General features: G+C 43.1%; 1 protein-coding gene across 1 annotated transcript in view; it reads left to right on the top strand.

Moving 5' to 3' along the window:
- The window catches only part of apoba (apolipoprotein Ba), a 44,705-nt gene that overhangs the window by 17,147 nt on the left and 14,237 nt on the right, over window positions 1–13,321 (top strand). Inside the window, exons 16-20 of the mRNA XM_063184605.1 lie at window positions 403–570; window positions 1,292–1,491; window positions 1,937–2,119; window positions 9,169–9,329; window positions 11,116–11,326. Of these exons, the coding sequence (XP_063040675.1) occupies window positions 403–570; window positions 1,292–1,491; window positions 1,937–2,119; window positions 9,169–9,329; window positions 11,116–11,326 (923 nt within the window). The remainder of the gene's footprint in view (window positions 1–402; window positions 571–1,291; window positions 1,492–1,936; window positions 2,120–9,168; window positions 9,330–11,115; window positions 11,327–13,321) is intronic.

Raw genomic sequence — 13,321 nt, 5'->3', positions numbered from 1 at the left:
CTGAAAAGCATTTTCAATTCCCCACAGTTCTACTGATAGTTGAGGCCAACTGGCTATACTTGTATGCATTATTCTATTAAAGTATCAAGCTAGTCATTGCATATAATTCTATACAGTAGGATGGGTCACAACAAATAAGGTAGACACTGTAAATGTGTATAGAGGCAAATTGGTTTCTAAAAATGACACGTCTGATATTGTGTGACTGACAACGCTCTTTCATTTCTAGATCGCAAGATATAAGGATTTAAAATGATTTCAAGCATTTAGACAAAACAATAGCTTGTCTCATCATATTAGTTAACGTTGAACGAAAAAAACGAATGAACAAAAAACACAATACTGAATGGTGCACTATCTAACTATCCATTCCCATGTCTTTGGTTTTCTGCTCTCTTCTAGGCTATGAAGTCAATTCTCTCTGGCACTGATAATGATTATTTTGCTCACTACATGTTCATGGATGAGAACATGATACTGCCAACCGGATCAGGCCTTCCACTAAAGCTATCGCTCTCAGGTGTTTTTGCCCCAGGAGCTAAAGGAGGCATTTCTCTGTCACAAAAAATGGTATTCATCTTTATTTATTTAGCTAATTTATCTAATCTATCTATTTGAATATCAATTCAAATGAATCGATTCTTTGCTTCAGTCCATTAAACATCAGCACATGTGAAATGTAAAGCTTTTATATATTTTTCTATATTTTAAAGCTTTTGCTGTTGTAAATGCTGTATGACTTACTCTATGCTAGCTGACTTTTCAACATAAGCTATGAGGCTCAATTCAGTCAGTCTCACTAAGGTAACTAAATTGATGTTGCATTTTTGACAAATAATTTGAAAATGAAATCATTCAGGACACCCTATTATAATGGTTCACCTAATGTAGCTATTGATGAAATATTATGATTCATCTTTTGTTATTCTATTTCATTATATTTTTTCTTTTAGTTCTATGTCTAGTTTAGTTTTTCACAACAGTGCCATAGTAGTGGTTCACTGGTGAACATTTCAAAGGATGACATTGAACGTGCTTATGCCGTTTTCCCAGAGCAGTCATTTGCATAGCCGTTGGGTGCTTCTCAAAGTGAAGTGTCCTATCCTTGCTAGGACGAGTAACGCCCATTTTTTCACCAATTTGACCAAAGACTATCCAATCCCTAGTTCTTAGTGTAATTAATAATTGGATACACTGGGAGCAAATGGGCCCTAGCATGGCTAGGACACTTCACTTTGAGAAATGCCCATTGTATAAATCTTGCCATCCGCTTCTCTTGTGCACTTCCCAGTTGTCTTTTGCGCCCTCTGCTGGCCTGGAGTTTGTCACCCATATGGGTGTTTACCTTCCTGAGTATGTACCTGCTGGGATAGAGATGCATACCAACATGTACAGCGAGGGTGCTCTGGACGCCAAAGTCACGCTGGGAGACAAGCAGGTCAAGATCTCCATTCTGCCCCCTAAAGAAAATGTTCAGCTTCTCAGTATCAGGTGGGTAGTGACACAAGCAGAGAAGCCTACCGGGGGGGATGGTGACAAAGTGGTCCGTTGTCACGGGCCCAGGGAGAAATGTGTGGGGGGGCTTTCAAACAACTTTGTGCTGGGCCCGGACAAAGTTGTTAGCGGCCCTCTACACAAGCAAGATCAAAAGCAAATGGTGTAATGGACATACAGTATGTCCTATCCCGTTCCAACCAGGCATTAAGGATGCTAATGCATTTTTTCATTGAAATAGTTTCAATAGTAGACTAAAAAGTATAAGCAATAATGAGTTTTTACTTTTTTTTTTAGTTCGGCATCATTTTCCATAAGTTCAGTCTTTTTTTCTGGATGGAGCTAAATGGCAACCACCCATATGTTATTATTACCACAGATAGACATACATATTTTTTCAAACTTTCGTGCTGCTTGATGGTGTTCACTTTCCTTTTTTCAGCAATAAGCTGCTCTCCATCTCATCATCGCAGCCAAAGATTGTGCCCTCCATAATGGAGGACAGGACGGACATAACCGACTGCCAGCCGCTCATCCCCGGGTTCAAGCTCTGCTCAATCACACGCTACTCCAATGGCAGCTCTATACAAGAGACCTCCTACTTCCCTCTCACTGGAGAGAGCAGGTGAGTGCTCACTGCTCATGTACCGTATAGAATGCCCCCTATTACCCTCTCACTGGAGACACTAGCTGCGTGCTTATGTACAGAGGGTCAGAACTTGTATCATTATCAGTGAGCCCGTTTACAGTAATTGGGTTATTGGAATAAATAGGTTATTGGAATTAACTGTTCATTGTCGTTTACATGCAGTCTGTCGGTTGCATGTGTTCCACACAAGTGTGTGACACAAAACTGAAATGAAAGGCTTATGATTGGCTACTCATCATTCTAGAATGTCAATAACCTGATAATAACCTAAGTATGCTGGATACATGTCTTAAGAAATCAGTTCATTAGCCAAAAACCTACCTGTGCGAATCGTATTTCTCATAAACCGTTAACTGCAATAAACCGATTATTATAAATGGTTTATTCCGTTTATATGAGCACTTGAATAAATCGGTTATTCCAAAAACCTGGTCATAAACGGTTTATTGATGTGCATATCAACTGTCATGTTATACTACAGTACAATGCAGGTTTCCCCCCACATGATATTTACAAGGCATTATATCAAAACACATTGCGAGGGTAGTCACCAAGGCTGCTAAGAAATAAACGTTTATGTCGGGTATAAATATGAAAGATGATGCATGCTGCATAAATACACCATGTGATCCTTTGATCAACATAATTCGTAGCCAATACTCAGTTAGAAGTAGTAGGCCTACCTGTTAATTGATGGACTGATTTTACGGTAGCCAAGATGCGCTGTGGTGAAGATGTTCCCAACAAATGTGAGAAGACACGTCGCAGATGTAGTTCTGAAAATATTCATTGTTTAATAGCTGCCAATACTTGAAATAATAGGCCTACTGCTGATGGGCATCCAATTTCGTTGTAATTCCAGGATAGCTTTATGAGTCCATTTAATTTTAATCAGCTGCCACTGTATCTCAACAATAATATGATTGCAGTGGCTTTTTTTTAATCACGCGCCTCATTACCCAAGTCCTTGTTTGACTTTCCGTGTTCTATGACTGCATGCAGCATGTGTAGTTGCGCTGCATGCCTCTGAGTGCCGCCAAATGACGAAATGCACCAGCTTACGGTAACTTCCTCGCTTACGGTAACTTCCACAGCAGCTCTGAAATTTGAGTGGAGATCCGCTGTTTTCCACGTCTAGTCAGTTTTAGTACATTAGGACTTGACTGTGGAAAACAACTTAAGTAGTTTTTTTGTCCGTAAGTGAGCTTCGTACATGAGACCCCAGGTCCCCTTTAAGTGAACCAAACTCAGGCTGAATTCGAAACGGGAGGCAGTGACTCGATGACTCTCCTCCTACATAAACAGGTCACTGATCAGATAGGCGAAGTTAGCTGATGAGGCAGCCGTTACGAACGGCACTAACGAGTGTGCCGCCTTGCGCATTTGATGTTACGGTGATTCTATGGCGGGAGTTACGTTCATCACGTTAGCGCATAGCTTACGCATGCTATTTGAACGGTGAATGATCGTCAGACGGCGGAATCGTAAAATAGGCTATAAATAGATCTAGCGACAGCATATTTAGATACTACAATGTTGATTTATCCATTCGATTTTCAATATCTACATACATAAGTGTCAGAATAAAGAGTATGATAAGGTAGTAGCTTGGTAGTAGCCATGTTTGTTTTTCAGGTTTCCGGTTGAGAGGGAGGTGGCGCACAGCATGTTGGGTACCAAGGCAACGAAGTCAGCATCTGATGTATCCTCGAAATATCCTCGTTACGCCCACAAATGCAGTCAACTGCCGAGAGAGGAAATAAAGCAATTTTTCGTTTCGATTCACACTTCATGACTCGATGTCCAGTTAGCTCACTGGAAGGACAGCTGCCTTCCCTGTTTCGAATTGGGCTTCAGTTCTCTCATAGACTGTCTGTATATAAGGAGACAGAACACTTCAGAAAGCGTCTATAGGAATGAACAGGGGCAGTTTGTTATGCCAATATGGCGCATGCTTGCACATGGCCGGCAACAAGAGCCAATTGCTTGCTGAGCTGCGCTGTCATGTATCCAATCACCTAGCTGCCTCGACTCACCTGGTCTGACTAATCAGTGTTGCCAGATTTGTCTGATCAAAATACGCCAAAATGTGCTAAATTCCACCCAATTTCAACAAATTGCATTGGTTTCTATGGGCACCAAACTGCTTAAAGGCCAACTTCCGATAAAACACAGCTTTACTCACTCCTTTTGAAGATCGGCCGGTCGCCCCAAGTTAAACTCACTTGCGAGGCTCTCATGGCGGTGCGTCACCTCGCCTGGCTGTGTTTCCCGGTGTTTCCCAATTAAAAACATGTAGAGTAATTTTTTCTGCTTGTTTTCAAAACAAGCAACGTCTGGTGACCCGAAACCTAGCTTAGCTTAGCTATCAGCTGGTTGCTACTCTCAGGTACACACACAGCACAAACAGTGTTGCCAGATTTTCTACGACAAATAAGCGACTGACGTCCTGAAAACAAGCCCAAAAGAAGCGACTGACGGGCGTAGTGAAAACAAGCCCAAAATAAGCAACCGAAGGGGTGGGTCGTCAGTCGCGTGCCTAGTCAGGGAAGACCTTGCTCTTTGCGGGGGACTGAGTGGCGGCTAAAATCCCCTCAAGTGACCAAAGAAAGTGGGAGTTAACAATGCTGTAGTAGGGTCACTTGTAAGGATGAGTGAGAAAAAACGAGTTGCCATTGAGAAACACATTCAAATGACCGGCAGAGCAGGAGAAAACAGCAAGCCCAACCCTGAAAAGAGCAAGCCCAAAAAAAACGCAACCCGCGACTTTACAAAATTCAAAGCGACTGCTCAAAAAAAGAAGCCCAAGGTCGCTTATAATAAGCGGACTTGGCAACACTGAGCACATAGCCTCATACATACAGCAAGCCCACTCTGGTTGCTCCGTGCCTGCAGCTTGCCTAGGGGTCGCTGTCGAAAGAGCACAGCCCTGAATGGAGCCTGCACGCCTCCGTTGGCGCCCCTATAGTGTAGTACCACCCAGGGAAGTGGCGACTCTGTTTTCCATTACATTCTCTCCAAGACCAGGAGGACTGAGCCAATCAGAGAAGCATTTCCACGAGGGCAGGAGGAGTGAGCCAATCAGAGACGCATTTCCACGAGAAACACGGAACACCCTCTCATTTCTCCACAACCTTGCTAGCTTGCAAAAACGGCTTGAAACAAAGCAACCAGGATGTTTTTAAAACAGGACCAACGCGTAACACATTCAATAACAATGGGGAACACAGCAATATTAATGAAATGACGTTGAGAGGCCATCTTTAAAAAACGCCAGATGGCCAATTTTTCCAGTTTTTACCCGCAGACAGCCATCCCAGGCATCCCCGGCAACCGCCCAATCTGGCAACACTGTGACTAATCTGAAATTGCGACCCAAATTGCGATCGCCATTTTGGTCACAGGCAGAGGCGATTCTTGGGTCAGATGGGGCCCCAAGCGAAAATGCAAAAAATGAACATTTCAACCAAATCCACTATCCACTATCCACTATCTACTATCCACTATCTAGGGGCTTGGGGGCCCCAAGTGGCTGCCTGCCTTGCCTGGTGGCAAGATGCGCCTCTGGTCACAGGTAATTAGGGGCCAAGCAGCGCAGTTGGCAAAGGCCCCTTAAGAGTTAGTAGGTTTTCTTATTATTATTAAGGGCCAAGCAGTGAGGCTGGCAAAGGCCGTTAAAGTGTTATTAGGTTTTCTTCATTATTAGTCAGTCATCATTCCTCTCCCTCTGGAAGTCTATGGCAGCCCATAGAACCGTATGTAGGAAAATGCTGTAAATCGGCGCACAGATTCGGACAGTCTCAGCAGTACTCACAAGGATTTATAGCTCCCCAGCCAACCCTCTAGCGCCACCAGCAGGCCAAAATTGCGGGTACATTTCTGCTTGTAACTTTTGAACCGCTGGTCCGATTTTCAAAAACTTGGTATCCCGTGAATTTCCCCCTGGATAGTTTTCCCACCATTTTGAACTTTGTGAAATTCAATAAAAATGCTACTTGTCCCACAGTAAAGCCAACTTGACTTGACTTGACTTGACGTGTCAATTTTTGACCAATTTTTCCTGAAAATCGGTATATAGCATCTCTGGACCGAGCCTCACAAAAGCTGTCAAGGAATTTGAGATATCTTTTATCCTTTGGCTGTGACAGCCAATACAATCAAAATTGTCGTAAAAGTGGCACAACAGGAAGTGAGGCCATATTTTCGCAACCGTTTGTTAGAATTCTTTACATACATACTGGAATCTTAGAATTCTTTACATACATACTAGTCTAACCCATGACCTCCCGGAAAGAAAAACAGATCTCCAGCTCAAACTCTAGCGCCACTAAAAGGTCAACATTTTTGTGCTTTTCGAACCATATGCCCGATTTTCAAAATATTACCGTATTGGTCCAAATATAAGACGTGGTTTTTGTTATAAAAATAGTATTCTAAAAGTCTTCTTATTTCCACGCGCAAGACAAAATTAAAAAAATCTATTGGATAGGTTAAGAGATTGATTTGTCAAAATTTGCAGATGCTTGTTTCGTGATGACTGTTGCACGCACGTCTTTCAACTGTCAATGTCAATGCGATGCGGGGGAAACATATCAGTCAATCGCAGCTTGTTGCTCTGCTTTTATTTGTGTTCGGTTTTACAGTCTCATCAGGAAAGCATTGGTTGTTCTCTCTGGTCACCCGACAACACCACTTGAAACTAAAGAAATGAAGGGTGATTTGATCTGTAGCCTCAATGGTCATCTGTGTGCGCGAGAGAGCGGCACCTTTGACAAGCATGCCTATTTGACCGTATCCCTCAACAATGCAACAAAAAACAAAAAAACCAATGCAACAACATGAATAATGGTTAGGGCAAGAGATTGTCTTGTTCAAATAAAATCACTAAGAGTTTTACCCTTAGCACGAAATTAATGCCAATCAGACTTCTAATGTCAACTTGGTGCTGAACGGCAGCGCATGGGTTTCAAATGCAATGCGTCAATCTGTTTCAGATCTGTGTTCAGTTTCTACAGTCCAACGAAAAACTTTGAATGCATAACATGAACAGCGATTTGGCGAGAGGGCTGCTGGTTAGGCTAGATATTGCTGTCAACTAAGCATTTTGCAAAATCTGTGCATTACACTTAGGTAGCCTATCTCTACTGGACTGGTTGCCTGGCTGGCGCAGATGCTCTGAGTGTAGGCTATGTTGCGTCGCACTTAGAACAGGTGCGTCCAGGCGGCTGTAGGTGCCTACTGGCGCTTGAAAGGTAAAGTGAGCAAAGAAAGGGAAAGGGTATGAGTAGCCATCTGTGGTCTCTTTTATCATGAACATTTCATGAAAATGATATTGTGAAATTTGTTCCAATTTTCCAACAAATTAAAAACTGTATTTGAAACAAGTTCCAATGTGAAACAAAATTTAGTCTTCAAAAAACTTTTTTCCCCAAAACATGAGCCTGAAAATGGGGGGTCGTCTTATATTCAGGATCGTCTTATATTTGGGCCAATACGGTAGTATCACTAGAATCCTTGGGCCAAGACAAATCCAACGCATCCTATGACGTCATGTCAAACGGAAGAGAATATCCGCCATTTTGAATTTTGTGAATTTTCGTCAGAATGACCTGCAAATGGGTAGGCCTACACAACATCTTCGGACTGGTCTGCATTAGTGAATTTAAAAGATTTTTGATACTTCTTATTATTTGGCCGTGACAGCAAGTCAAAAATGTCCTAAAAGTAGCTTAACAGGAAGTGAGGTCATCTCGGCATCCTTTTGTCAAAATCGTTTGCAAATTATCAGACACATTCTAATCTATGCCATTAAACCCAGGTCTCTAGCTCAAACTCTTTAGAGCCACCACCAGGTCAAAATTTCATCTATATTTCTGCCTGTAGCTTTTGAAACGTATGCACGATTTTCAAAATATTGGTATCACTAGAATTCTTGCGATACGACTAGTCAAAGGCACCCTATGCGGTCATGTCAACCGGAAAAGAATTTCTGCCATTTTGAATTTTGTAAAAATCAATAAAAGGCTTGGTTTCCTTCAAATTTAGTAAGATGTTCACAAGACTTGATACAGATTATCTGTGGACTACTCTGCAGAGACCCCTTAAAGGGATGTATTACCTCTCGTATCGTTTGGTCATGACAGCCAAACAAACGCGTCTGAAAAGTTGCATAACGGGAAGTGAGCACTTGGCAGCCCTTTAATGGATTCAAACTTACTTTGGCACACGTTATCGCCACCCCCTCCAAGGAATGCAATGCACACCAACATTGGCAAGATTTAGCCCAAAGGCAAATCCATTATTCTGCTATGGGATGTCTATGGCAACCCATAGAACCGTACATAAGATACTCTGGTTTGGCAAACACATTCTATACAGTCTGCTGAGTACTCAAAATCATTGTAAGTCCCTACACCGAATCCTCTGGCACCACTCACAGAGTTGGCCAATAGGGGGTGCTGCAGTCAGCAAAAGAGGTCACTCATCAAATTTCGAGATTTCTGCTTGTGAAATATAGCTGCATTGCTGCTTGCAGCTATATTTCATACTGTAACAGAGAAATGTTATAGTATATCACTCAGTGGCCTTGTGTCCATCGAGAAAATGCCATTTTGATAGCATGTAATTTAGTTTAGTTTAGTTTATTTAGTTTAGTTCAGCAGGGACGATGCACAATAGACATTGTTTACAGAAGTAAAAAGATGGCTTGTGCCAGATTATAGCTATATAGCTAATTTCCATCAGCAGTCCCTGGACAGGTAAAACAAATATTAAAATACAGTACATAAACAAATAAACAAATAAGCACATCCATAGGCCATGGGTCATACACCCCACCCCCGCCCCCCCCCCACGCCACACACACACACCCACACACACATTAAAATGGCATACAGTATGAGTCATATTTTGAATTATTAGATAGTAATTTATAACGGGCTGTGGAAAGAATACAAAAGAGAAGAGTCTTGTGCTCAGCGTGAAAATACACATTTGCATTAGCATTGAATGAGTTTCTCCCACAGGTTTGCATTTGAACTCATGCCCGTGCCAGAGGAGGCAACAGCGTACTCAGCCACTGCCTCTTACCAACTGCTCCAGGAGGGCGAAGAGGAGTCCTTCGGGAGGGCAAAGAGGAGCTCAGGCGCACAGGAGGATACTGTAACGATAACTTTTGAAATAGAGGGTAGGTTTGTCTAATTACCTGCGCCAAGGAGGTTATGTTTTCGGGCGCATTCGTTTTTCTGTCTGTCTGTTTGTTTGTTTGTCTGTACGTTTGTTTGTTTCTCTGTCGTCACTCAAAAAGTTATAAACGGTTTTGGATGAAATTTCCAGACTATTCAGGCTAACACGGCCCCTTCTCTACCGCATTTTAATCTGGGGTGTACTCACTTTAGTGGGTACATGTTCAAACATTAATGGCTATATTTTGATTCTTTGTGAGTGAACAACAAATTGTTATATATGTTGTTAACCGGTCACTAATTATTGTGTCAAAGTAAAATTTCTGTTGTCCTATGAAAAGATATACTTACAATTCTGCACAAATGTGAGGGGTGTACTCACTTAAGTGACATGCTGTAGCTTCCTTGGCGGAGGTCTGCATTCTCTGAGAGCATTTCCATTTTTTTCAAATGTTTCAGAAAAGTCATGAATTGGTTGCAAGTATGCTTTATTAGATGATGCAATTTCACATGACCTGAAATTAATCATCGCAGGTAAAACTCCAAGAGTACCCTACTTTACAAGGCCTACATCTCCTCAAGACAGAGTTGCGCAAAACTGTTGCAAAACTGAAGCGACATGAATGAAGTGATGCAAGATAGAATAAAAATAGGCATGCAGACAGGAATTGTTAAAATCTCTTCTATCCTTATCAAATACCCCTGTCAGGGTGAGCTGGGGATGATCGTAGAGCAAACAATATGGTACCAAATTCTGGCCGCATACCATAGATTTCAATTACTTTGACCTTACTGTCAGTTGAACTAATTGGTTCACAGCACATCCATTTGACAGAATCACTTAAATATTTACTTTATGGACTTGGTCATGTTGTCATGTTATTATATGGTGTGACGTCATCGGTCGAATGCTCCATTCATTTCAATGGGGCTCCCCAACGTTCGCACGTCTGTTCTTTTTCGATAACGGACGGGTTGGTCTATAACAGACCGCTGTCAACGGCAACAAGACTTTTCACTGCTAAAGCGACTTTTCAACAAGACTCTAATCAGCTGCTGTGATAGACAACACCTGTTGTCCTGGCTACCTAGCTGTTGCCTAGCGGTGTTCCACAACGGCACTGTTTTGTTTTGCGCAGCAAACATCTTTTCACATGAAAAACTATAATAAACTTAACATTAAATAGGCCTAAAGAAATGTCCCCGCCATGTGTGAATCATTTAAGTATATCCATATAATAAGCGGGTTAACGTTCGGCGAGTCGGTCGCTCCGCGTCGGGGTCTAAAGATTCTCTCTGTCGTGCTGCTATTCCACGGTAGCGACCTTCTCACCGAACGTTAACCCTTACTTAATATACAGCCCTCTAGAATGTTGCAAGAGTGTACATTGACTTAGAATTGGCTTCCTCGACGATCGGTAGGCAACTGTTTTTCAATAGTGCCCGCTGCGCCCAAATAATGGCCGCTGCCAATGGCAACGATGGCTCTTCAAATTTATGGTATTATATCCCTCCGCAAGTAGATAGATTGGTCAAATTTTATGTTTTTAAAGATTTTTGGGGGGGGTATTTAAGCCTTAATTAGTGTCAGGACAGTTTGAGAGAGAGACGGAAAACGTTTGGGAGAGAGAGACGGGGAAGGGTCGGCAAAGGACCCAGACCGAAATCAAACCCCAGTCAGCCACATAGTAGAGGAGGGCCCTACCGTGTCATATTTAAAACCAATTCTTGATTCTGTTTGGCTGTTTTGCCTGTTTTGTACTCTACAAAAAATAATTTCTCCATTAGGATCTCCCTACTCTGATGCCACCGCCACCTTGAAGTTCAACCGGGATAAGAAGATCTTCACCGCTGACTTCCAAGCACCTGACTTGGACTATGAGGTTGGGATCAGACTGGCTGCAGGCGAAAGCAAGGTGAAAGGGAAGAAGATGAGAGGCTTCACCTTTGATGTAACAAACAAGAACATCCCACAGTTGTCTTTGGTTGGCCGGGCCAGGTAACACAATTATTGATTTTTCCTCCTATGATATTGTAACCGAGTGGACATTAGATGTTTAGTTTTAAGATTAATAACCAACAGCACGACTACGCCACCTACGGGGGGTTAGGCCGTAGGAATTAACCCCTTTGGTATAGATATGAAACACTAGGCAACATAGGTTCGTTGTACCAACCCAGAGACGAGGATCCCAAATGATTATTCTTTTCTTTACTAATTGCAGTCACTGTTAATTGTAAATACAATGTGCAAACAGCAAATTCGACAACCTCATTCACACTCGAGCACACACATAGCGCACTGGACGACACACAATCTCCTCAAACTGAACAGCAATAAAACTGAGCTCATGGTGGTGGCACCAGCAATGCTGCAAAGGAAGGTTGGAGATCTCCACCTGGACATCGATGGATGCACCATCACCCCATCCCCCGAAGTACGTAACCTGGGTGTCATCTTAGATTCATCACTTTCACTTCACTCCCACATCAAAAAAGTCACCAAATCGGCATTCTATCATCTCCGAAACATCTCCAGACTCCGGCCTTCACTCTCTAAGACAGTTACGGAGACACTCACTCACTCCTTCATCTCCTCCCGTCTGGACTATTGCAATGCCACCCTGCTTGGTCTACCCAACAAGGCCCTAGACAGACTGCAATGTGTCCAGAACTCTGCTGCCAGGATCATAACAGGCACTAGACCCTGGCAGCACATCACCCCCATACTCAAGCAGCTTCACTGGCTCCCCATCAAGTCACGGATTACCTACAAAGTCCTCCTCCTAACCTTCAAGTCCCTCCATGGTCTGGCACCCCACTACCTCACTGACCTCCTTCACCCCTATGACCCCTCAAGATCCCTGCGGTCCTCTTCCAAGGGCCAGCTGATCGTCCCTCGTGCCAGGCTCAAGGCCACCAGTGACAGAGCCTTCCATGTTGCTGCTCCCATTCTTTGGAACAATCTGCCCGACCACATCCAAAATGCCCCTTCACTGGCCATGTTTAAGCAACACCTTAAGACACATCTCTTCCTGGAGGCTTATGGCTGCTAGTTCCACAAGCACTTTCACGCATTCACACACATGCTCACACACTGACGCGCACACACATTCACAGTTTCCAACACAACACTCTGTGAAGCGTCCTTGGGTGTTTTGAAAGGCGCTATATAAAACGAAAGTATTATTATTATTATTATTACTTGGTCACGGAGATGAAGCAACAGGAGATGGTGAACCAAATCCCCCGCCCACAAATACCACCAGTAGAATAAAAGGGAAAACAAACCACAGCAAATCTGTAAAGAAAATACACATACAAATAAACCCAAAGCAAACCGGAATAACACACTTAAATGAGGAACATGCCACACACTTTACAAATTACAAGTGCCATTTAAGGGTATGGAGGAGGCCACGGGATCCTGTTCGCCTGCAAGACAGGCAACAGGTGCGTGTCGACGAACATACAATTAACTGCGCTCTTGTATAGTGCATTCAGTCTCAGCGCAAGACATAAAAGCAAGTTCGGGTAACAGTCTCTCCAAACAAAACGACAGCTGGGCGGAAGCGGGCACGTCACACCGAGTCCTTGCCCTGGAGGCTGCTGACGAGAACCACAAATGCAGAAACACTCCAGTCATTAACTTGCACGGGAATAAAATACCTAAGCTGAGGGTGCGTGCCAAGAATACACACCGTTACACACGTTGCGCGGTCGTACCCAACTGCTTCAGAGGGGTCACCAATTGTGTTATCTCACGACCAGGTTATCTGAATAAAAATACAAAGTGGGTCCAAGTCAGGCACCAGCCATAACAGAATATAGAGAACAGTATTATGCATGGGTGTTGCCGCAACTTACCCTTGGCAGAAATACAGTGCACTTCGCACAGTTCCTATGCGCAATACAGCCAAGACTGTTTGATGGCGGATCAATGTTTTACGCTTTATGGCGGCCTCCAGTAAGCAACACGGCGTGCCCTCGCCAA

Source organism: Engraulis encrasicolus, chromosome 19, assembly GCF_034702125.1.
Source record: "Engraulis encrasicolus isolate BLACKSEA-1 chromosome 19, IST_EnEncr_1.0, whole genome shotgun sequence".
In the NCBI taxonomy this organism is placed as follows: Eukaryota; Metazoa; Chordata; class Actinopteri; order Clupeiformes; family Engraulidae; genus Engraulis; species Engraulis encrasicolus.
This window is presented reverse-complemented; position numbering and strand designations above follow the sequence as displayed.